This window comes from Zingiber officinale, chromosome 4B (genome assembly GCF_018446385.1).
Source record: "Zingiber officinale cultivar Zhangliang chromosome 4B, Zo_v1.1, whole genome shotgun sequence".
Lineage (NCBI taxonomy): Eukaryota > Viridiplantae > Streptophyta > Magnoliopsida > Zingiberales > Zingiberaceae > Zingiber > Zingiber officinale.
This window is the reverse complement of record NC_055993.1, coordinates 125,769,835-125,793,867: the sequence shown is the minus strand read 5'-3', so window position 1 is coordinate 125,793,867 and position 24,033 is coordinate 125,769,835. Positions and strand designations below refer to the sequence as shown.

Below are 24,033 nucleotides of genomic sequence, written 5' to 3'. Positions count from 1 at the left end.
TTTCTCGAATATTTCAACCTACTTTCTCTCTAATAATACGCAAACCCCATCAATCATTAAATTTGCTAGATTCACGAATACCTGCCTCTCTTGACTAGTTTGATGCCCCTGTACATAAACGACGACTGGATCCATTCTATTCTATTCATGGTGGCAAATATCAAACTCGTGAGGATTGACTCGATCTAATGTAGCAGATGGGAGATTCAATGCACGCAACGTTAATTGACACGGTTTAATCGGATTCCTATTAATAGCGACTCATTTGCTAGGCCATTCCAAACACCAAGTTAACAGCTACAGGGCGAGCTTCGATCAGATTGTGATAGAGACATCAATGGCTTTGGGGAGAATGAGATCCACCACCACCACGCTAGTAGTTTGTTCTTGCATGGCTCTCTGCTGCCTGATGATGAGTGCTGCTGCCACGGCTGATCATCAACTCCGAGTTGGCTTCTACTCCTACACCTGTCCCAACGCCGAAACCCTCATCAGGGAAGCCTTCGATGACGCTGTCCGGCAGACTGACGATATCGGCGCTGACCTTCTCCGGATGCATTTCCACGACTGCTTTGTCAGAGTCAGTATATATATATATATATATATATATATAATTAATTTGCTGATGACATTATTGCAATTGGATTGATTGATTCAATGTATATACAGGGCTGCGATGGGTCGGTGTTGATCTCGTCGACGAAGGGGAATAAGGCAGAGAAGGACGCACAGATCAACCGAAACCTCGAAGACGAAGCGTTCCAAGTCGTCGATAATGCCAAGGCCAAGCTGGAAGCTGCCTGCCCCGGCGTCGTCTCCTGCGCCGACATTCTCGCCTACGTTGCCCGAGACAGCGTTGCACACGTAAGGGATAATTAACTAAAGCATTTGCTACTAGCTCAAACAATTTCTTAATGTTTAATTAAATGTTTATATATTTTGGAGAGTAAAGGATTAATGTAATTAATGTGCGATTGCAGTATGGAGGAGGTTTCTACGATGTTCCTGCGGGAAGAAGAGACGGGAGGATTTCGAGGGCAAGCGAGAGCACGTCGGAGCTCCCTACTCCTAATCTCCGACTCGGTCAACTGACTAAACTCTTCGCCGGGAAAGGGTTGACCCAAGCCGAGATGATCACCCTTTCAGGTATAAATCGATCGCCGTTCGATTTGTTTGGAAGAATCCATTGAAGGTCTAGTTAATTGTTGATGATTTGATGTGTGTGTGTTTGATTGATCAGGAGCGCACACCATCGGCGTCGCGCACTGCCCCTCCTTCTCCCACCGTCTCCGCAACTTCAACGCGAGTTCTGGAACCGACCCAACTCTGGACGCGGCGTACGCGGAGCAACTGCGGCGGAAGTGCCCGACAGCTAGGAGCGACAACGAGGTGCCGATGGACCCGCCGAGCGAGCTAGGGTTCGACAACAGCTACTACCAGGGCATCCTGAGGAACAGGGGGCTGTTCACGTCGGACCAGACGCTGGTGTCGAAGCCAGCTGCGGAGGCGCAGGTCAAGCTGTTCGCGCGCAACTCGGGCGTCTTCACCAGCAGGTTTGCGGCGGCAATGGTGAGGATGGGCAGCATCGGCGTCCTGACCGGGGGCAACGGAGAGATACGCACCAACTGCAGAGTGCCCAACTGAAATCCTCCTCCTCAACAATAGTTCCTTTATTTTTAATGTGTTTTTACTATATTTTAAATATATTTATCTAATTGTTTCCGCAGATCATTAAATTAATGTCAATATTTATAATATGTTCAGAAATATGAATATCAATTTGTAAATCTATGCGAATAAAAATGTTAAAAGCGTGTAACCAATTAAAGTCTTATAATTAAACAAATTGAATATCAATAAGTCTTAACCATATTCAATTTATTAAGTTGGATCGACGGCCTGAAACAAAATTCTGAGTGTTTCATTGTGCGTCATGTTTTAATCTAAATGATGCCTTTACATGTTCTGATAAGAAATTTTGATTTGTTTGGCTCAGTCTCTATATGACTAATCTTATATTTTGATAATTTTTAATAATCAACCTGAGACTTGCTTAATTGATATGCAACCCCGTGATGAGTCTCTTACCATGAAAGAGATTGACACTTGCAAAAAACTTATTGGGACAAAAATTGAATTTTATCCATTAATATATTTGCTTGTGAAGCTTTCCTGACTTTGCCTACTGCTAGTGTCTGTGAACGGTGAGGTTTTTTCTGTAGTGAACATTGTAAAAAATAAATAACCTTACTGAATGAGAAAGCATGGTATGAATGAGTATTTAATAATAAATAATCCATTTAATAGCATTGATAATGAATATCAAACAAAAATTTCAATCTATGCAACTTATTATTTGTTTTTTGTCAAGATGGGACCGGATGTCATGATTAAATTTTTCAATAATAGATTTGATATCTGAAAACTCAACCAAGGCATATTAGGAAGGATTTTCTTCTTAATGGTTAACATATTCGAAAATTTTGATAGTCAAGATGAGTCTCTATGTATATTTGTTTTATTTATCCTAGATATCGGTGAAAAATTTCTGTAGAGTCGAACGAGATAATGATTATGTTATGGACTATTGAATCTGTTAATTTACGCATGAATATTTGAAATAATTTTCTAAAATATGTTGATTTAGAAGAATATCAGTAAATAGAAAAATAAATAGGATTGTCTAAAATATTAGAAACGGGAAAAAAAATATATGTAATTTTAAAATCCTTTAACTAACTCAAAATTTAAAAATATGAAAAATAAAAATTATAAAAAATATTTTAAATACATAAAAGTCTAAAAATCATTAAAAATAGTAATAAAAATCTTTAGATCTTAATCTTTCAACCTAGTTCTCGATATTAGGTATTATCACGTAGTAAGCAAGGAGAAAGATCATCTGACATTAAACCAGTAAAATCTATTAATAACCGTTGGACTTTCGGAATCTCGATGATCCAGATGGAATTTTTATTTCCAAACTTGAGAAGCTAAAAATTAATTTCGATGCATCAATTCCATCAGCCGACTATATTTCAATCAACCATGTTGATTGCTTCATCAGCTTCAATCTTCTAATCGTTCACGTCAGCAACCTGCGTATTTACAGCATACGAGTTGTTTGTAAATTTAACCTCCCTAGACTGAAGTTCTATACCAGAAGGAGAAAGTTCAAATAAATGACTGGTTCCTCATAAGCAACTTGTCATGATCCATTTGCTGTCATCACTAAAATTGATATCCTATATAACTGCATTGGTAATGCCACACTGCAACAATGCAACCTATAGAGATGAATGTAAGAGCCTTTAGCATTGGATCCTGCAGAACTGTCAAGCATAGAGATCGTATACCAAAAATGTTGATGTTGTGACCATGGATAGAAGTTGCCACCAGTAACATTCTGCTAATGCAGAAATAGGACTTGAATGTGCCCTGAACTGAACTATTATTGACTTGGAAATAATATCATGGACTATGACCATGGCTGCATTTTCTATATCAGACAGTTACCCATTCGTGTTTCCATTCTGTTTTAAGCTTGAAGTTCCATGTCTTCTGGGGTCAGCCAGAAGTTCAGAATAATATTTTTGAGATCTTCTTATATCCCATGGCAAGTTGTATTCCTCGATCTCCCTACATCAGTAGCCTTCACTCGCTCTTTTCAGCAAACAACAACAATAGGTTTCAGCACTCCAGTCAGAAGTCAAGAGAATGTGGGAGTCAAAAGTCAAATGAGTATGACAGTCAATAGTCAAGGGATGTGACAGTCAGAAGTCAAAGGGATGTGACAGTCAACAATTAGGGAAAAATGAAGAAGGATCGTGTGACGACGTCAACAACCTGATTTCCGGTCGGGTTCTCACAGACCAGATCCCAGATCTGAAAAGTCTGAGTCTAAGACATGGGAGGCAGTCGGGGTAATATCTTACCCGGATGTGACTAGTCGGGTTCTCACAAATCGGTTATGTTCAGGCTTGGTTCACTCAGCAAGTTAACTCTCGATCAACCAACTCCCGATCGGCTCTTGGACGATCTTACCATAGCTCCCGGTCCATCAAGGTTTAGGCCTAGTATTATACTCGACAGATTATCTTGAGCTACCCTATTCATACTCGATCAGGACAAAAGGTGCTACATGACAATAGGGGCAAGGAATCATAACCGCATGTCAGAGAATAACTGTTGATTGTCAGGGAATATTCCAACGGTCGACGGTCACCTGTGAATGAAACCTTCCTTCAGTCCACGGGAAGATGTCATGTGTCCTCCATCACCCGACAGGTCCTGACACCGGACATTTTTTGACATCAGTCAGCTTCCAGAGGTACGCACTGTCATATAAAAAGGGAGGTCCTCTCTTTTGCGCAGGTACGCTCTATCGCACATTCGCACTTGTCTTCTACTTTTCTTTCTCCTTCGTACACTATTTTTCTGGGCAAAAAGTATTTGACTTGAGCATCGGAGGACCTGCTCCGAGGACTTTTTTCCTGGTTTTTGGCCTCTAACGTCCCGTGTGCTTGTCTGAGTGTGCGCAGAGTTCAAGTACCACCGGTGTAATCATCGTCGTCCGTCAGCACCACGTGGGGGTCCATTCTTGAAGGTGCATACGAGAACGGTGTCTCAGTCGCCCCTCCGTCAACATCGACAATAGCTCATCCGGCTTTCATCTGACTCAGATTCTAGACAGGATCAATTTGGCGCCGTCTGTGGGAACTTTCTTCACCTATTTTGGAGTGTGAAGATGGAGGACACTGGACGAATCAATGTGACTATGACGACAGGGGAGTACGAACTGTTCAAGAAGGCCAAGAGGCGAGCGGCTTCTGAAAAACAGACCACTGCTTCACGACCATTTAAGATGCCTGTAGTTTCCAAGAACCCGACTCATGTTTCTAATAGAGGGTCTAAGAGGAAACTATAGGATTGAACAAGTGTGACAAAGACGGGAGGTGAATATCGCACTCTTAAAAAAAAAAAAATTCTTTTTGTATTTTAAAGACAATCAGAATATGCAGCAGAAAGTAAAAGACGCAGTTAGGATACTTGGTTCGAAGCCTAGGTCGACTCCTACTCCAAGGTCCGCGATCCTTGACCGCACCGATAGGCAATCCACTAAAACCTTTCTTTCTGAAATCCTCGGAAAGAAGAAGATCATACAAATGCAAATAGAAAATAGTAACAGATTACTATCTTCTTTTAAATCAAGTACAATGCAAGCTTTAAATAATTATACCGACAAGAGTAGAAAATGAAGCTCGGTCGGTCGGATGAGTAGTTTGCTTGAAGATGTGTAGAAGACTTGTAGCACGAGTAGCTTGCGCAGAGATGAACTTCGAACCGATCAGATTGTGTTACCTAGCCTCGGACGTCAAGCTCTCTTTTATAAGAATCGTCGATATTCGGTCGACCGATCCCCAGGTTCGGTCGACCGAACCAGCTCTCTTCCATCTTCACTAAGATCTGATGCAGATTCGATCTTCGACATTTAATGACCATTAAGAGTTCGGTCGACCGATCCTTCTTTTCGGTTGACCGAACAGGATCCTTCCCTATTCGTCGAGATTTGCCGAGATTCGCACTATTGCGCCTTTAATGTGATGATCGTTCGGTCGACCGATCCATGTGTTCGGTCGACCGATCAACAAGCATTCATTCTTTGTTTTTGCTCGATCTGAACTGTGTTGAGTCATCAGGGTTCGGTTGACTGATCAATCTTTGATCGAACCTTGCTCTGTTTTGGTCTGAATAAATATCTGCTCTGAGTTAGCCTTGTTCGATCGACCGATCATCTGGGTCAGTTGACCGATCAGACCGAACCTGCAAACCAGTGTTAGAAAATAATCCTGCAAAACATATATTAGCATAGTAATAATAAATGCATGAGTAATAATAATAGATAGTTCAATTGTCATGATCTCAACTTAGAAACCTTCCTGGTTTCTTCAGTTGGATTAGACACCTTAAGTTGTTCCTTTTAGGAACACGACCTTACTGTCGCTCCTCCAGTTATTTACCTCAACTTACCTACCAAACATTGGTCCTCCAGACTTGTTTGGACTTTCTTTGCTCAGTGTCTGATCACCTGATCCACTAAGGTCTTTTCTGCAATACTACATTAGCCAGCAACAATAATAGTAATATAGAATGCTATGGTAAAATTAAACTTAGAATCACCAAGATCTGCTGGTTCGGTCGACCGCTCGCGGTCGACCGGAAACCATCCGATCAACCTTGCTTAGAGTTTACTCCTCCAAGACTTTTCGTTATCTAAGGTTATCTCCCCCTAGGATTTTCTCCATCTAGCTTCACTCACCAGAACCTAAGGTTACCACCCCCTAGGGTTTTCTCTACCTGGCTTCACTTACCAAGACTCAATATTCAGCTACCCAGGGATCAGGTCCTTCAGACCTATCCACATGGCTTCCACGATCTATCGAGATTTCCCTTCCCTAGTCTACAACTAGGGCTCAGTATTCGGCTACCCAGGGATCATATCCTCGAAACCTATTGATCCACCTGGCTTCCACGATCTACCGAGATTTCCCTTGCCTAGCCTACAACTAGGACTTCCCTTGCCTAGCCGCAGTTAGGACTAGTCACTCGATTGACTTTCCACCCTTACCTAGCCACGACTAGGACTTCCCATGATTAAGCTCCATTAAACTTACTTAAACATATTTGTCGGACATTAAAACCTTGGAAGTCGATTGCACCAATAGAAATAGCCCGAGGAGTTCCCCCCGATCTTCTATCGAGAACTGATCCCAAACTATTACCATAAGGGCTCGGACTGCTATAATAAGAAAGAGCAACCTCAGGCCTTTATGGTGGAAAGCTCCCCACCCAGGGACTCAAAGAAGAGGAAATTAAGCTATAGTCCTCAGGGAGGAGCCCTAAGGGGACCCGATTAGCAAGTGCCCTTCTCTCCGTGGGTACTAGAGGAGAAGCTACCAAAGGGGTACAAGCCCCTAGCCATTGGAGAGTACGATGGTAGTAAGGATCCGGAGGATCATCTTCACAAGTTTCGGAACGCTGTGTTGTTGCATCAATACAACGACGCTATTAAGTGTTGAGAGCCCGGACCAACTTTTTCTAGCCCTTATTTTCTGCAAAACAAAGTTAATACAGGTAAAAATAATATAAATATAATATGAAATTATGACAACCTCTGATTATCCGGTTTTGACTTTGAGTTTTGTCGACACTCTAGGTTGAACCGACGCCTACTCCTCTTAGGAGAGTTTACTTGTTGCCAGATCGATCCTCCAGACCGACTGGACTTTCTACATAGGGTTACCACCCCGTAGGATTTTTCTTAGCCTAGGGTTACCACCCTCTAGGACTTACGGTTATCACCCCTAGGGTTTTCTTTAGCCTAGAGTTACCACCTCCTAGGATCTAGGATTACCACCCCTAGGATTTTCCACCTTCCTAACCGTAGCTAGAACTTTCCACCACCTAGGGTTACCACCCCCTATGACCTAAGGTTACCACCCCCAAGGATTTTCCACCTACCTAGAATCCACTAGGACTTTTGCCTAAGACAACTTAGGATTTTCCTGTAAGCTCAATGAACCTTGTTAGATAACAAGACAATTTAACTTTGGACCCTCTGACATAATCAAAACATAGGTTTAATCATCAGATGCTTCTCGCACTAACAACCTTAGGGTCCCCTGACTGTTGAGAGGAGGCCCCTGCTGAGGTGTTGGCTTGGGGAACCTCCTGGCCAGACATAATCTCTCTGCCTTGCTTCCGTAGGATTGCACTGGGCATCGCAGAGGAGTTGAGGGCGAAGGCTCGGAATATGACGACTTCTGCAGGAAAAAGAAAATACCTTAGTTAGTGAAGATATGAAAGGAGAGTAGGGTAATCTTACCAAAAGCTGCGCACAAAGGTGTATGCATGGGGCTCAGCCTGAAAGTGTACAAAACTCTCTCCCATAAAAAAGAAGAGAGTTGAAGTTGCACTCCATCTAATTTCTCAGAAGCAGTGAAATAAGTAGGCCGGTGCTGATGATCACTCAACTCAAAAGGAGGGGGGAGATCGGGATGCCATTCAACAGGCTAAGTCAAGGACTCAGGCAACTGGACATGGAAGAAATGAGACTTCCAACCCTTATTGGAAGTAGGCATGCCCTCGAAAAATTTATACCCGGTCCTGGATTGTACTATGAAGACATCCGTCTCCGATCACTTAAGAGAATAGAAATGGTGAAAAAGTTGAGAAGTCAAAGAAATCTCATATAGGCGACACAGAATTATCATTCCACACATGACACGGAAGACATTGGGGGCACACTGGAATAAGGGGATACCAAAATACTAACTCAAGGAGGAAAAGAATGAAGGGATAGGAAAGCGGAGACTGCTGAGAAACTGGTCTTTGAGAAAGGTTATGAAGCCGGTGGGAGGAGGACAAGGATGGTCGTTGGGTCCCAGAAGGCGAAGTTTGTATGCTTCAGAAAGTTGCAAGCTAGATTGTACCGACTTGAGGTCACTTCTATCAAAATCAGAAGGAAAATACGCATACCATAGTACTACCGTTTCTCCGGCCATTATCAAATCGAAAAGTGAAGGAGCAGAAGATGAGGGAGGAGAAGCACTTACAAAAGAGATGCACGAAGGGGAAAGTGAACAAGCAGAGAAGGAAAGGTCGAAGGAAGATGAAGCGTTGATAAATAGATATCGGAGGACTTTAGGGTTTTTAAACCAAAACCCTTATGGAGCATGGGGATTTGAGTCGGATAATCGAAATAGCGGGGTGCACGATAGCCGTCAGATCAAGGGAGAGAAGCGCTATCGGGCCGCGTGCAGAAAGCGTGCATCAAGCATTATATCAAGGGAAGTTCGTGGGACATGTGTCAGCTTCATATGAAGTGGCATTTATAATGGAAACGATAAGGAAATCATGGAGTTGATATGTGAACAGTGGCACTATGCCTCACTGAGACCTTGCCTCAAGGATAAAAAATTCTATTTGGCTACCTTGGAAAATGGAGTAGGAGGCGGCGAGAAGCGTTGATCAAAATTTGACGCCTCATCCTAACCTCGGAATCAGAGTAGGATTCAAGTTTAACTAATATCTTGTGTAATACTCTTCATGATCACAAGTGGATTGGGCTAAGTCCACGGGTGCATTTCCTTGAATTCCTAACGGTCTCTCGGTCGGGATTCCAGACTCTTGCCCCAGCGCGAGTTATAAGTGAGAATGCTCTCACGACCAACGACCTCTCAGTTGACATTCCAGACTCTCATCCTAGCGCGAGTTATAAGTGAGCATGCTCTCACGACTAACGACCTCTCGATCAGTACTTCAGGCTCTCACCCAACATGAGTTATAAGTGAGCATGCTCTTGTGACCAACGACCTCTCGGTTGGCACTCCAGGCTCTCGCCTTAGCGTGAGTTATAAGTGTTGGTGTAATTTCTAATAGGTCAAGGTTGACCTAGTTGACCAAGAGTAAACCTTGGTCATGGTTTCGATGTTTGACAATACAGGAAGACGTGTAGACATGGACAATGCAGGTGCAGTTGTCCATGCGGAGAGATACTGATCAGGGTCTAATCAGGTTGAATGAAGAAGAGTCAAGTAAGGTCAAGGTTGACCGGATACTTGACTGGGAAGTCCTAACTGGGATGTTAGGCAGTTCGGAAAGTCCCGGTGAGTGAAGCCAGGCAGTCGGGAAGTCCTGGTGAGTGAAGCCAGGAGTGAAAGTCCCAGTGAGTGAAGCCAGGTTGGAAAGTCCCGTGAGTGAAGCCAAGCAGGTGAGTGAAGCCGGGCTGTGAAAACCCTAGTGAGTGAAGCTAGGTGAAAGTCCCGTGAGTGAAGCCAAGCAGTTGGTGAAAGTCCCGGTGAGTGAAGCGCAAGGGAAAGTCCTGTGAGTGAAGCCAGAATTGGAAGTCCCGTGAGTGAAGCCGGGCAGGAAAGATGGATCAAGGGTGATCGGACATCTGGTGTTGAGAAGGTCAAGTAGGTCAAGGAGTGACCGGATACTTGACACGAAGAGAAAAGTCCAAGTGGGTCAAAGGATTGACCGGACACTTGGTGGGAGTCTTAGCAGTCAAGGAGTGACCGGATGCTAAGCATGATGTACTAACAGTCAAGGTTGACCGGATGTTGGTTTGGGAGACTTGGGACTTGGTTTGGGCAAAAAGCCCGGATCGGTCCGCAGACCGATCAGTTGATACGTTGTGTATCCGATCGGTCCGTGACCAATCGATAACAAATGTAAGGCGATCATGGTTCTCAGGCTTACCGACGGCCCGGGGACCGATCAAGATGGAGCCCGACGGCCCCGGACCGATCGGACGCTACCACTGAGGTGAGATCACCCAGGACCGATCAGATTCCACATGCAGAGTTGGGCAACTCTGAAGTTTTCCGATCGGTCCGGGGACCGATCAAGAAGGCCTGATCGGTCCCCACGACCGATCAGTAAGCCCGGACCGATCGGTGAAGCCTGATCGGTGCGATATAGCCGCTGTGAGTAACAACGGCTAGTTCTCGTCTTCGTTGCAGGTTCTTCGCAGGCACAGGTAATATAAAGAGGTCGAGGGCTACAGGGCTGTCTCTCTCTTCTTCCTCTACTTCTTCTTTCTTGGATTGAAGCTTCTGCTTCTGTGCTCTGAGGTTCTGAGCTTTGTTGAGCTCGCTTCAGTCGTCGATCAGCTGCTGCAGTTGGGTTGTGAAGTTGCTGCTTCATCGCCTCCGGTCGATAGAGAAGGCAAGCGAGTGTTGCATTCATATTGTTGTTTGTATTTGCTTCTTGCTTTCCTTGTACTCCTTTCTTGTTGTTACAAGTATTGTGGCGAGGTTTCTCCACCCACAAGGAGCATTTATTAGCCGATTCTCCGGGGACTCATCCACCGACGGATTGATAGGCTTCGTCCACCTTATGGACACGCCGAGGAGTAGGAGTTTATCTCCGAACCTCGTTACATCGGTTTGTTTGAGGTTTGTCTTCTTTCCCTTTCGTTTCTGTGTTTATTTTCCGCTGCGCTAACATGTTTTGTAGAAAGAAACGACGATTTGGGGTCGGCTATTCACACCCCCCTCTCTAGCCTCCGTACGAAGGATCCTAACAAGTGGTATCAGAGCAAGGTTGCTCTTCGTCGGATTAACACCCGGGGGAGCACAAGCTAGAGAATGGATCGACTCGGAGAAGACATCACGTTTCCACCATTCTACGAGTGCTGCGACTTCGCGTATTGGAAGGTAAGAATGAGGTATTTTCTTATGACTAACCTTGAAAATTGGAGTTGTGTTCAATTAGGTTTCAAGTCTCCGATGGACAAGAAAGGAGAAACCCTAGAGAAGGAGTGGACCAAGGAGCAAATCCACCAATCAACAATCAACGATGAGGTAACGAAAATTCTTGAATTTTCATTACCTAATGACATTTTGTGTAAGGTAGGTGGATATAACAATGCCAAGGAGTTGTGGAACAACTTGGCCAAGTTCCATGAGGGAAGCTCCACTTCAAGTCATGAAGAGGAGTCAAGTGAGCCAAGTAGCTCACATCATGGAGGAGAAGAATTAGAAGTTGAGGGCTACTCAACATCTAAGGAAGAAGAGGAGGAGAGTTCTTCTTCAAGAATGGAGCAAGAGGAAGAAGCGTCTACCTCCGGAAGGGATGAAGAAGAAAGTTTTCATCCATCCTCAACCCTAGGTAACTCAAGCATTTCAATTTCAAATAAATTGCATATATTATGCTTTGAGTGTAGGGAGTATGGACATTACAAGAGTAAGTGTCCAAAGAGGGTTAGAAAGACTCCACCGGCGCCAAAGGTCAAGGAAGTCGGAGTCCCAACACGCAAGGGCAAGGAGCACGTGGTGTGCTTCCAATGCAAGCGAAGGGGACACTATAGGAGCCAATGTCCGAGGGGGAGGCAACCTCACAAGGACAAGAAACCGAGCACATCGATAGGGGGAGCTAAGGCAAACCCTAAGGTAACCTTTAAGGCTCATTATTGCAATTCTAATAAGACACATGCTAGTAGTTTTATTGCAATTGCTAATAATGATAAGCATGATAACATTAGAAATCGATACACATGCTTAGGTGCCAAACATGTGAGCCTAGATAAGGATAACACTAGGAAAGCCAACCCTAGAATTAACCCATCTAAGGCTAAGAAAAACCTAGGTAGGAATCCCAAATCAATTAGACACATGCCTAGGAATACCTCAAAGAAAAATGAAAAATTAAAAATTGAGGTATTAGAGAAGGAGAATCAAGTCTTGAGGTCAAGACTTGATATTTTGGAAAAGACTCTTAAGAACTTGGAGAAGTCATCTCTAGGGTTTAAGGGTCAAAAACCAATGTCCAAGGACAAGAAAGGTTTGGGTCACAAACCTAAGTCCCAAGTGGTCAAGCCCACTTATCACAATGTTCCATTCGATTATGGAACAAAATCTAGGGCTAGGAAGACCATACCAAGGTCACAAGGGGAGTCACCCCTAGAGTTGATCTTGATGAGTCCCAAATGACCAAGACTTTAAAGCCTAAGAGGGTCATTAGGAGGGTTTCTAGGGAAGTCATCCCTAGTGAATACTTAGTGAACCCAATGAGCTCCAATAGGTATTGGGTTCCTAGGAGCGTGATTCCATCACGCTAGATGAGTTAGGGTGTGCCAACCTTACTTGGATAGATAGTTAATCTATTCATAGCAAAAGGTGGCATTTGAGGAATTTTCAAGGGGTAATCAAGCCTTGAAAATGAAATTAACAACTATTCCTAAGGTGATTAGAATGTGCCAATCAAATTTGAGGAGTTTTCTAGAGTCAATCTAATTGGCACATAATGATCTAAAAGTCTTGAGGATATGATTTTAGGTCTATCACACTTAGGAATATAGAAATTATGACAAAATGATCAAAATTATCAAAAATGGCAACTAAGGCTAGAATTAGGTATTTTCTATACCTTTATATGTTATGTGCCATGTATTGTTTGCCATATGCCATGTCATGACATCATATTTATTTTATGATCATTTAAAATGTCATGATAATGCTTAGGTTAGTTAAATGTCATGCTTTATTTAAGTTTCATACTTTATGCCATGACATCATGACATTGGCACATGTTATTATGTATGATATCATTTTATGCCATGTCATCATTTCTTGCATTTGTAATCAATGAAATTGATTTAAGGTTAAAAACACAATTTGATATGGAGATCAAATTCATGTTTAGAAAAATGCATGAGAACTTAGATTAAGCTAACCTAAACCCATATCTCACATCAAAATTGACTTGGATGTGTTTGATACACCTTAGATGTGTGTGAGATATTAGGATGATGAGTTAGGAACAAGGTGCATAGTTCTTGTACCTAGATGAGCCTAATTCGAAATTGGGGATCATAGGGAAAGCTTATGTACAAGTCATGTACATTTAGCCCAAAGATTGTGGTCCTAAATTAAATGGTTTAAAATCATTTCAAAATTGATTTGAAAAACCTTGATGAAGCTTTTCTAGTGATAGCCTTCATCATTGAACAAGTTGATACAAAGATAAGTTAACTTTGAGCTATTTCAAAGACTTTTGAACTTTGTATCAAGATTGAAAAATGGAAGTTATTTTCATAGAAAACTATTTTTCCATGATAGTATATGTTATGAGGGATGTATCCTCAAAATTTCATAACTTTTCAAATTTTCTATGATTTTCTAGAGGTTTCTGAATTTCGGGAGAGGAAAAATTCAGAAATCAGAAATAAGAGTTGTGGACCGATCAGGAGGTTCCCTGATCGGTCCAGGTCTGTGTGGATCGGTCACTGGACCGATCCAGATGGAGCCTGATCAGTCTGGTGACCGATCAGCGCGTGCCAACTTGCTGAAATTCGACTGGTTGTCTAAAATTTCAGCTCGGGAAGTGGTGTTTTAGGTTTCTAAAGGTTTGAAACTCACCAAGACATTGTTGGTGCAATGGTCAAGGGGGAGTTACCTTTAGGGGGAGTTTTACCTATTAGTCAAGGGGGAGTTGACTTTTAGGGGGAGTTTTTACTCCTAAAGACTTGAGTGATATGAGATTATCACTAAGTTGATTGTTGAATTTAGTATCAAGGGGGAAATTAAGGGTTTCAATGAAAGGTATGAGACTTTCATTAGGAAGAAACTCTTGACCTTGATTCACTCTTTTTGATGTGTGTCAAAAAGGAGAAGAATGTCTAGAGAATGTTCAAGGAAGAACATTGGAGTTAGTGGGAGAGTTTGTTGATCACGACGAGTGAAGTCGTGAACAACGATAACTTACTCTTCAGGGGGAGAGTTTGTTGATGTGTGCCAATAGGGGGAGAATGAAGGGTTTAAGTTAGGCCTTCATTATCTAAGAAGGAGGTTGCCTTCTTAGAAGGAGAATGTAAGGTTGTAACTTATGTTTCATTACCTAGTGGCATGAGAAAAGTTGAGGCTATTGGATTAGCCTAACTTAAAGGTATTGTCAAACATCAAAAAGGGGGAGATTGTTGGTGCAATTTCCAATAGGTCAAGATTGACCTAGTTGACCAAGAGTAAACCTTGGTCATGGTTTCGATGTTTGACAATACAGGAAGACGTGTAGACATGGACAATGCATGTGCAGTTGTCCATGCGGAGAGATACTGATCAGGGTCTGATCAGGTTGAATGAAGAAGAGTCAAGTAAGGTCAAGGTTGACCGGATACTTGACTGGGAAGTCCTAACTGGGATGTTAGGCAGTTCGGAAAGTCCTGGTGAGTGAAGCCAGGCAGTCGGGAAGTCCTGGTGAGTGAAGCCAGGCAGTGTGAAAGTCCTGGTGAGTGAAGCCAGGCAGTGGGAAAGTCCTGGTGAGTGAAGCCAGGCAGTTGAAAAGTCCTGGTGAGTGAAGCCGGGCAGATTGGAAATCCTGGTGAGTGAAGCCAGGTGAAAACCCTAGTGAGTGAAGCTAGGTGAAAGTCCTGGTGAGTGAAGCCAGGCAGTTGGTGAAAGTCCTGGTGAGTGAAGCCAGGCAAGGGAAAGTCCTGGTGAGTGAAGCCAGGCAGTTGGGAAGTCCTGGTGAGTGAAGCCGGGCAAGGGAAAATCCAGATGGATCAAGGGTGATCGGACATCTGGTGTTGAGAAGGTCAAGTAGGTCAAGGGAGTGACCGGATACTTGACACGAAGAGAAAAGTCCAAGTGGGTCAAAGGGATTGACCGGACACTTGGTGGGGAGTCTTAGCAGGTCAAGGGAGTGACCGGATGCTAAGCATGATGTACCAACAGGTCAAGGTTAACCGGATGTTAGTTTGGGAGACTTGGGACTTGGTTTGGGCAAAAACCAAGCTCTGGATTGGTCTGCAGACCGATCCAGTTGATATTGTGTATCCTGATCCCGTGACCAATCGATAACAAATGTAAGGCGATCATGGTTCTGGGCTTACCGATCGGCCTGGGACCGATCAGATGGAGCCCGACGGCCCCGGACCGATCAGGACGCTACCACTGAGGTGAGATCGGTCCAGGACCGATCAGATTCCACTGAGTAGCATACTGTGGAGTTCCTCGATCTGGGGACCGATCAGACAGGCCCGATCGGTCCCCACGACCGATCAGTAAGCTCGCACCGATCAGGGTGAAGCCTGATCGGTCTGGATATAGCCGTTGTGAGTAACAACGGCTAGGTTCTGCGTCTTCTGTCTTCGTTGCAGGTTCTTCGCAGGCACAGGTAATATAAAGATGGTCGAGGGCTACAGGGCTGTCTCTCTCTTCTTCCTCTACTTCTTCTTTCTTGGATTGAAGCTTCTGCTTCTGTGCTCTAAGGTTCTGAGCTTTGTTGAGCTCGCTTCCGAAGCTTCGCGTGAGCTTCCAGTCGTCGATCAGCTGCTGCAGTTGGGTTGTGAAGTTGCTGCTTCATCGCCTCCGGTCGATAGAGAAGGCAAGCGAGTGTTGCATTCATATTGTTGTTTGTATTTGCTTCTTGCTTTCCTTGTACTCCTTTCTTGTTGTTACAAGTATTGTGGCGAGGTTTCTCCACCCACAAGGAGGATTTATTAGCCGGTTCTCCGGGGACTCATCCACCGACGGATTGATAGGCTTCGTCCACCTTACGGACACGCCGAGGAGTAGGAGTTTATCTCCGAACCTCGTTACATCGGTTTGTTTGAGGTTTGTCTTCTTTCCCTTTCGTTTTTGTGTTTATTTTCCGCTGCGCTAACACATTTTGTAGAAAGAAACGACGATTTGGGATCGGCTATTCACACCCCCCCTCTCTAGCCTCCGTACGAAGGATCCTAACAATAAGTGAGCATGCTTTCACTGCTGGGTGCTACTTGAAATACCATTCTGTTTCCCCTGTACAAAAAAAATTTATACAACCATAGAACTTTTCCTAACAACCCATGTGCTCTTCAGAAGTTAAACTTGGATAGGAAATGAAACTTAACATTTTTACTCCAAGTTTGTTCTTCAAAGTTAAATCTGGATTGGAAACGAAACTTAACATTTTTACTCCAAGTTCAATCCTTGTGTTCTTCTGAAGTTAAACCATATTACCGAAGTTGATTAAATATTTATTTCAAGGATCGACTTCCAGGTCGAAGGCGAGGCACTAGGCCTTCTTGGTTATGGGATCATCCACCACTTCCTAGACAAAGCCTTTCAAAGAAATTAAATATTTAAACTTCTCACAGTAACCTTAGGTATAACTACAGAGACCTCAATCAAAGCACAAGATCGAAACATAAATCGAAGCACAAAAATGAAAACACGAAATCGCTAGCCTCTTGTGTTGGTATTTCAGGATCCATACAAAGAAAGCAAAACTAGTTGTGCTGCGGAATAAATAACTAGTTGTACATTTCTTTGTAGACAAAGATCTCTTGATCTTCTGTCGTATTCCTCTCCTCTTCTTGGACGTCGTGTGGGCGATGATCTACCAAGACAAAAAACACCTGAAACCTTTTTTGTTTCCAAGCCGCCTACCACCAAAAGATGCAAAGAAAAGAATGCCTCATTCTTCTTCTCTTCCAAACCGCCGGCCACCAAGGTGCTTCGTCTCTTCGTTTTCTTTTCCTCCAAGCTCCGGCCACCAAGAGAAGATGGGGCGCTGGCCCTAAAGGGAAGAAAAGGGAAGAAGAAAAGAAGTGGGGTGCCGACCCTAGAGGAAAGAAAAGAAAGAATGGGGCGTCGGCCTTAAGGGAAATAAGAGAGTTTTTAGTTGTGGAGAGAAACTTATCAATTCTTAATTGAATTGTTGATTGTTGTGGCACAACCTCCTCTCCTTTTATAACCCTTTGCCCTAGATAAAAAAGGAGAAAAAGTAATAGATTTTTGTTTAGAAAAAAATTTCTAGAAAAGAATTAACATAATTCTTTTTAGAAAAATTTCTTAAGAAAGAATTAGTATAATTCTTTTTAGAAAATTTATAAGAAAGAATCAACATAATTCTTTTTAGAAAAATCTTTAGAAAAAAAATTAACATAATTCTTTTTAGAAAAATTTCTTAAGAAAGAATTAATATAATTCTTTTTTGAAAATTTCTAAGAAAGAATCAACGTAATTCCTTTTAGAAAAATCTCTAATTCTATTGAGAAAAAATCTCCCCTTTTTTTCTTTTTTTTCTTCTCCTTTTGGTTTGGCCGTCCCCTTGCTTGGGCACCACGCAAGGATTGGCTGACCCCTTTCTTGGGTAGGAAGCAAGGCTTGGCCAGCTCCTTGCTTGGGCACCAAGTAAGGATGTGGCCGACCCCTTTCTTGGGTAGGAAGCAAAACCAAAACAGGTGAATGCGAGACTTTATAGAGGCTACAATAGGGACCGAGAGGAGGAATTGGTTTTGCCCTCCTGATGAACTTGAGCTTCCTATGTTCGACCCGAACACCCTGTTGGTGTGGTTAGCACTAACGATTTAACCCATGTTTTGATAAATGATAAATAGGTTAAGTTAGGTTTGTCGTTATCTAAATGCTTTGATCGAGTATGCAGGCTATTTCGAATTGCTAGTGAATTGCCCAACGAAAGTACTCACGGAGTACGGGCCTTCGAGTAGGAGTCGTCACAGGCTCCGAACGAAGTAAATCCACTGTGTTCAATTTTCTTATTCCGCTGCGTTTATACTCATTGTTTTTCGAATCGATATTCACCCCCCCTCTATCGACGTTTCATGATCCAACACACCCAACTCAAGTTCATCAATAATAACTCATACCACTAAAAGAGTTATTATTGAATTACCACACCAATCTCATATTACAATATGAGCTCCTTCTTATCATGAGTACGTTAGTCTCCCTGTGTTTAAGATATCGTAAGTCTGTTAATTAAATGAGTTACTGACAACTCACTTAATTAACATCTAGCTCCAAGAGTAGTATCACTCAACCTTATTATCATGTCGGACTAAGTCCACCTGCAGAGTTTACATGATAATCCTTATGAGCTCCTCAAGGGGACATCATCAACCTAAATTACTAGGACATAGTTTCCTTTTATAATCAACAACACATCATATAAATAATATTATTTTCCAACTTATCAGGCCTATTGATTTAACTGAATAAATCTCACCCTTTGATAAATTAAAGAAATAAATACTAAGTATATGTGTTTGTTATTATATCGGGATTAAGAGTATGTACATCCATAATAACAGAGATTTTATTCTTTTATGCAGTCAGTATAAAAAGAAACAACCTCAAATGGTCCTACTCAATACACACATAGTGTACTAGTGTAATTTTATAGTCAAGATAAACTAATACCAAATTACACAACAACCGTTCTAATAGTTTGTCCCAATCCATCTTGGTTGTGAGCTACTATTTATAATTTATAAGAAACTGATAACATTATCTTCTGTATGACACCACACACCACGTTATCTATAATATAAATTAAATAGACAACTGCATTTAACTAAATACAGACATTTGACCAATGTAATTCTCATTTCAAAATAAATGTTCATATAAAATACTAGGCTTTTAGTATACATCCTAACACTCACGACCAACGATCTCTCAGTCGGTGTCCCAGACTCTCGCCCTAGCGTGAGTTATAAGTGAGCATGCTCTCACGACCAATGACCTCTCAGTCGATATTCTAGCCTCTTGCCCCAGCATGAGTTATAAGTGAGTATGCTCTCACGACCAACGACCACTCGGTCGACACTCCAGACTCTCGCCCTAGTGTGAGTTATAAGCGAGTATGCTCTCGCGCCTCAACGACCTCTGGTTAGTGTCCCAGTCTCTCACCTCAGTGCGAGTTAACAACGAGCATGCTCTCATACCCCCAACGACCTATCGGTCGGCGCCCCAAACTCTCACCCCAGTGTGAGTTATAAGTGAGCATGCTCTCATAACCAATGGCCTCTCGATCGGCGTTCTAGACTCTCGCCCTAGCATGAGTTATAAGTGAGCATTCTCTCACGACCAACAACCTCTTGATCGGTACTCTAGAGCGAGTTATAAGCGAGCATGCTCCTCTTGGTCGGTATCTCAGACTCTTGCCCTGACGCGACTTATAAGCGAACATGCTCTCGTATCCCAACGACCTCTCGGTCGTCATTCTAGACTCTCTCCCCAACGTGAGTTATAAGTGAGAATGCTCTCACGGCCAATGACCTCTTGATTAGCACTCCAGGCTCTCGCCCTAGCGCATGTTATAAATGAGTATGTTCTCACAACCAACGACCACTTGGTCGGTGTCCCAGACTCTCGTCCACAAGTTATAAGTGAGCATTCTCTCATGACCAACAACCTCTCGGTTGGCACTCCAGACTCTCACCCCAATGTGAGTTATAAGCGAGCATGCTTTTGTGCCCCAACGATCTCTCGGTCTGTGTCTCAAACTCTCGCCCCATCACGACTTATAAGCGAGCATGCTCTCGCACCCCAATGACCTCTTGATCGATGTTCCAGACTCTTGTCCCAGCACAAGTTATAAGTGAGCATGCTCTCACGACCAATGACCTCCCGGTCAGCACTCTAGGCTCTTGCCCCAGCGCGAGTTATAAGTGAGTATACTCTCATGACCAACGACCTCTTGGTCAGTGCCCCAAACTCTTACACCAGCGTGAGTTATAGGCAAGCATGCTCTCGCTCCCCAACGACCTCTTGGTCGGTGTTCCAGACTCTCGCCCAAGTGCGAGTTATAAGTGAGCATGATCTCACAACCAACAATCTCCTGGTCGGCACTCCAGGCTCTTGCCCTAGCGTGATTTATAAGTGAGCATGCTCTCACGACCAACGACCTCTCGGTCGGCGTTCTAGACTCTCTCCCTACCACGAGTTATAAGTGAGCATGCTCTCATGACCAACGGTCTCTCGATCTATGTCCCAAGCTCTCGTCCCAGCGCGAGTTATAAGCGAGCATGCTCTCGCGCCCCAACGACCTCTCGGTCAGCGTTCTAGACTCTCGCCCCGACGCGAGTTATAAGTGAGCATGCTCTCACGACCGACCTTCCGGTCAGCACTCCAGGCTTTCATCCCAATGCGAGTTATAAGTGAACATGCTCTCATGACCAACGACCTCTCAGTCATGTCCCAGAATCTCGCCCCAGCGCGAGTTATAAGCGAGCATGGTCTCGCACCCCAACGACCTTTCGGTTGGTATTCTATATTCTCTCCTCCGTGCAAGTTATAAGCAAGCAAGGCCTTCACCAACTTCCTCTTGGTCGCCAACTACCTCTCGGTCAGTATTTTAAACTCACCACATCAGGGGTGATAGAGGGGCAGGACCCTTTCCATAGCTTAAAGAAGTAGTTTTTCTTGGGGCAATTAGTGTCTCTATCATCACGTAATTCATGGATATTCAAAAGTGCCCTTTCTGTTAAAGATGTTTGCATGAAGCAAGGGAGTTCCGGTGGGAAAGGAGTAAAGAGATAGGAATAAAGACTAAAACCTGATCAGATCTACATTTAATTGATAAATTACAGGGGAGAGCCCCTCAAAATCTTATTTTTAAATCTATAAAGACATAGAGGTCATCTAAGTGCTTAGAATTCTCTTCCGGTGCCAGCTGTGAGTCGGCACCTCGAGCAAAAGCATTCTCCTTGACCTGCTTTCTCAAGATGGATTCGAGCATGTTCTAGCTTAGCTTGAGTCAACTAAAGGATGTGTCGTTGTTGAGCAATTTTTTCATCTTTAATCTTTGCTTCTTTCTGTAAAAGGGACATGGAAGAGGCGTGTTTTTCTTTTAAATAGATCATGAATTGAGTTTGGATCTTCAGGTCTGAGTAGACTTTCTGTTTCAGTGCTACCTCAGCACAGACCCGTGACTTAGCAACTAGCTAGAGTTCTTTAATTTCCCTACACAGGGAAGACTGAAGATCCCTCTCCTGCGTCATCTTGGCTAAGGTCGTATCCTGTTGGGCAAGTAGTTGGGTTATTTTTGAGCCAGTTGCTGATGAAAGTGTTGTAGTTCATCAAACTAGGAGTTCAATTCCATGATTAGGGGACGTTAGTTAAAGGAAAGTATGTATCTGTGGGTGGAGGTCAGCCCCCTTTTAAAGAGAAAGAGGGGAGAAGTCAACTTCTGTAGAGATTATAGTGGCCCTTCTCCCGAGGTTGATTGAGCAATTAAACAGGTTACAATACCAATGGTCTAGGAAAAGAAGTAGCATTTATAGTTATAATAGCGAAGTAAATGAAACTCAAGTTTGGGTCTAGTCAGTCGGACTTGAGCCTCCTTCGATTTGACTTGGAGGCGAAACTTGTGATACTGTGCATAAAAGTGGGGCCTAATAAGGCTAGGCAGTTAGAAGTCAAGGGGACATGACAGTCAAGGACAGTCCAAAGTCAAGGGGATGTGACAGTCAAGGACAATCCAAAGTCAAGGGGACGTGACAGTCAGAAGTTAAGGGGACGTGAAAGTCAAGGACATTCCAAAGTCAAGGACATTCCAAAGTCAAGGGGATGTAGCAGTTAGAAGTCAAAGAGACGTGACAGTTCGCAGTTAGGAGGGGAAAGAAGGAGTTAGACTGCTTAACGTCATCAACCGTATAATTTCTGGTCGGGTACAGATAGATCAGGGTTCCAGATCTGAGGCATAAGATGCAGCCTGGAGTAATGTCTAACCTGCCCCGACTGGTCGGGTTTCCTCATCTCGGGCAGCATAGCCAGGCCTAGTACTTTCAATAAGACAATTCTCGGTTAGCCCTTTAGCGATCCAAACGTGAAAGATGGAGTCCTCGCCACAGCTCATCTCCCTCATCAAGACTTGAGTCAGGTGGCACACCCGAACGATCATCTCGAGCTGTCGGTAGCTAAAAGAAAGCGTTAAGCGACAAACAATGTCAGGGAATCGTAACCACCTATCAGAGAATAACTGTCATTAGCTAGGGAATATTCTAGTGGTTGGTCATTCCCTGAGAATGGAACCTTCTTTCAATTAATGAGAGGGCACCAGGTGTCCTCCATCATCCTACAGGCCTTGACACCCTACATTCTCTGACATCGGTCAGCCTCCAGAGGTATGCATTGTCATATAAAAGGGAGGTCCTCTCCCTTGAGCAGGTACGGGCACATTCACATTCGTCTTCTACAGTTTTTTTTTTCTTTTGTACACTGTTCTTCTGGAAATAAAGGACCTAATTTGAGCGTTGAAGGGCCTACGCAGGGGACTTTTTCCCTGATTTATGATCTCTAACGTTCCTTGTGCTTGTTTGAGTGTGTACAGAGCCTGAGTACCGCTGGTCTCGTCACCACTGTCCTTGAGCTCCACGTGGGAGTCTGCCTTTCCAGTGCATATACGCTAAGTGTGTCCAAGTCTCCTCTCCGTCAACACCGATGTCATCTCAACTGGCCTTGGTCTAACTCAAATTCTGGACAGGATCAGACATGATATTTTGTTTTGAACACCTACTTAAGACTAATTACATTCTTTCCTTAAGTAGATCCACCATCTCCCATGTTTCATTATTATTGATTGTTATTAGCTCTTCTTTCACCATTCTTCTTTTGTTACTGCTTCTTCAAAGGTTGTTGGATTTGTAGCAAAGAGAGTAAATTGACCTGATTCATTAATTTCTCTCAAGGATCTAACCTTTGTTGGAGGTGTTTTATCAAAAGATTCTTGTAAGAAAGATGAGCCACTGCTTGAATTTGATGGTAAAGAAGATGGTGACACCAAAGGAGATGATTCAACATCTTCAGTTGTTAGAGTTCTGTTCTCTATTGGGATGGAAACTTGAGTCTCTTCACCTTGTGTATTCCAATTTCAGCTCGAATATTCATCAAAATTTATATTTCTCCTTATAATCTATGGTAACACCACTATATGAATCATCTGCATCAACCAGTGGGAGCACCACATCTCTCCATATCAATTTGCCACTAAGAGGATTATATAGTTAATATGCTTTGGATGGATTGCAATTCCATCAAAAATGTATTTTTCATATTTCTTCTGAAGTTTTTGATGAAATTGAGAATTTATCAAAGCATATGCAATACAATAAAACATTCTCAAGTGGTTTACCAATAGTTTTCTACTTCACCATGTTTCATAAAGTGTTTGATTCAAGACCACCCTTGTTGGAGAAATATTCAGCAAGTAAACTTATGTAGCCACTGTTTCAGCCCAGAAAAGATTTGGAAGTCCTCTGATATTCAGCAAACTTTTAGTCATTTTTACAACTGTTTGATTCTTTCGTTCAGCTACACCATTTTCCTCCAATATATAAGGTGTTGTTAACTTCCAGTGGATACCAAAATTATTTAATTCTTTAGATAAGAACTGTTGGACCATGGTGGGCTGGCTAAAAAGGGTGAATAACCCTGAAATACAAGTTAGAAGATCTCTTGATAAAAGAAATAAAGTAAGAGGCAAAGAATTTTTACTTGGTTTACAACTGGAAGGGTACTAATTCAAGACAATGAAAAGCTCACTAAAAGATCTTCGTGAAGGCGGAGTAGTTTCTTACAGACTTTAGAAGCTAAAAAAACAAATCAAAAAATGAATACACAGATTGTTGTTGAATTCCTAGCTCCAAGATGCTATTTATAGCATTCTGGGAAAGGTTACTGCTACGTTGACGTGGCTCGAAGGCGCCTTCAATGTCATCCAAGGCATCCTTAAGGTGAT

The 24,033-nt window shown here is 43.0% G+C and overlaps 1 protein-coding gene across 1 annotated transcript; it reads left to right on the top strand.

Annotated features, from left to right (window-relative positions):
• The first annotated feature begins 295 nt into the window (after positions 1 to 295).
• Positions 296 to 1,860, top strand: LOC121976496 (peroxidase 5-like). Its single transcript, XM_042528675.1, has 4 exons — positions 296 to 580; positions 670 to 864; positions 981 to 1,146; positions 1,241 to 1,860. Exons 1-4 carry the CDS (start codon positions 338 to 340, stop codon positions 1,642 to 1,644), a joined length of 1,008 nt encoding a protein of 335 aa, XP_042384609.1. The 5' UTR covers positions 296 to 337; the 3' UTR covers positions 1,645 to 1,860.
• Positions 1,861 to 24,033: the final 22,173 nt, after the last annotated feature.

Excerpts from the sequence above, each read along its gene's own strand:
- LOC121976496 (XM_042528675.1), top strand. The coding sequence starts at position 338 with ATGGCTTTGGGGAGAATGAGATCCACCACCACCACGCTAGTAGTTTGT. Across the intron at positions 581-669 it reads TCCACGACTGCTTTGTCAGA|GGCTGCGATGGGTCGGTGTT; the intron begins GTCAGTATATAT and ends ATGTATATACAG. Across the intron at positions 1,147-1,240 it reads CGAGATGATCACCCTTTCAG|GAGCGCACACCATCGGCGTC; the intron begins GTATAAATCGAT and ends TTGATTGATCAG.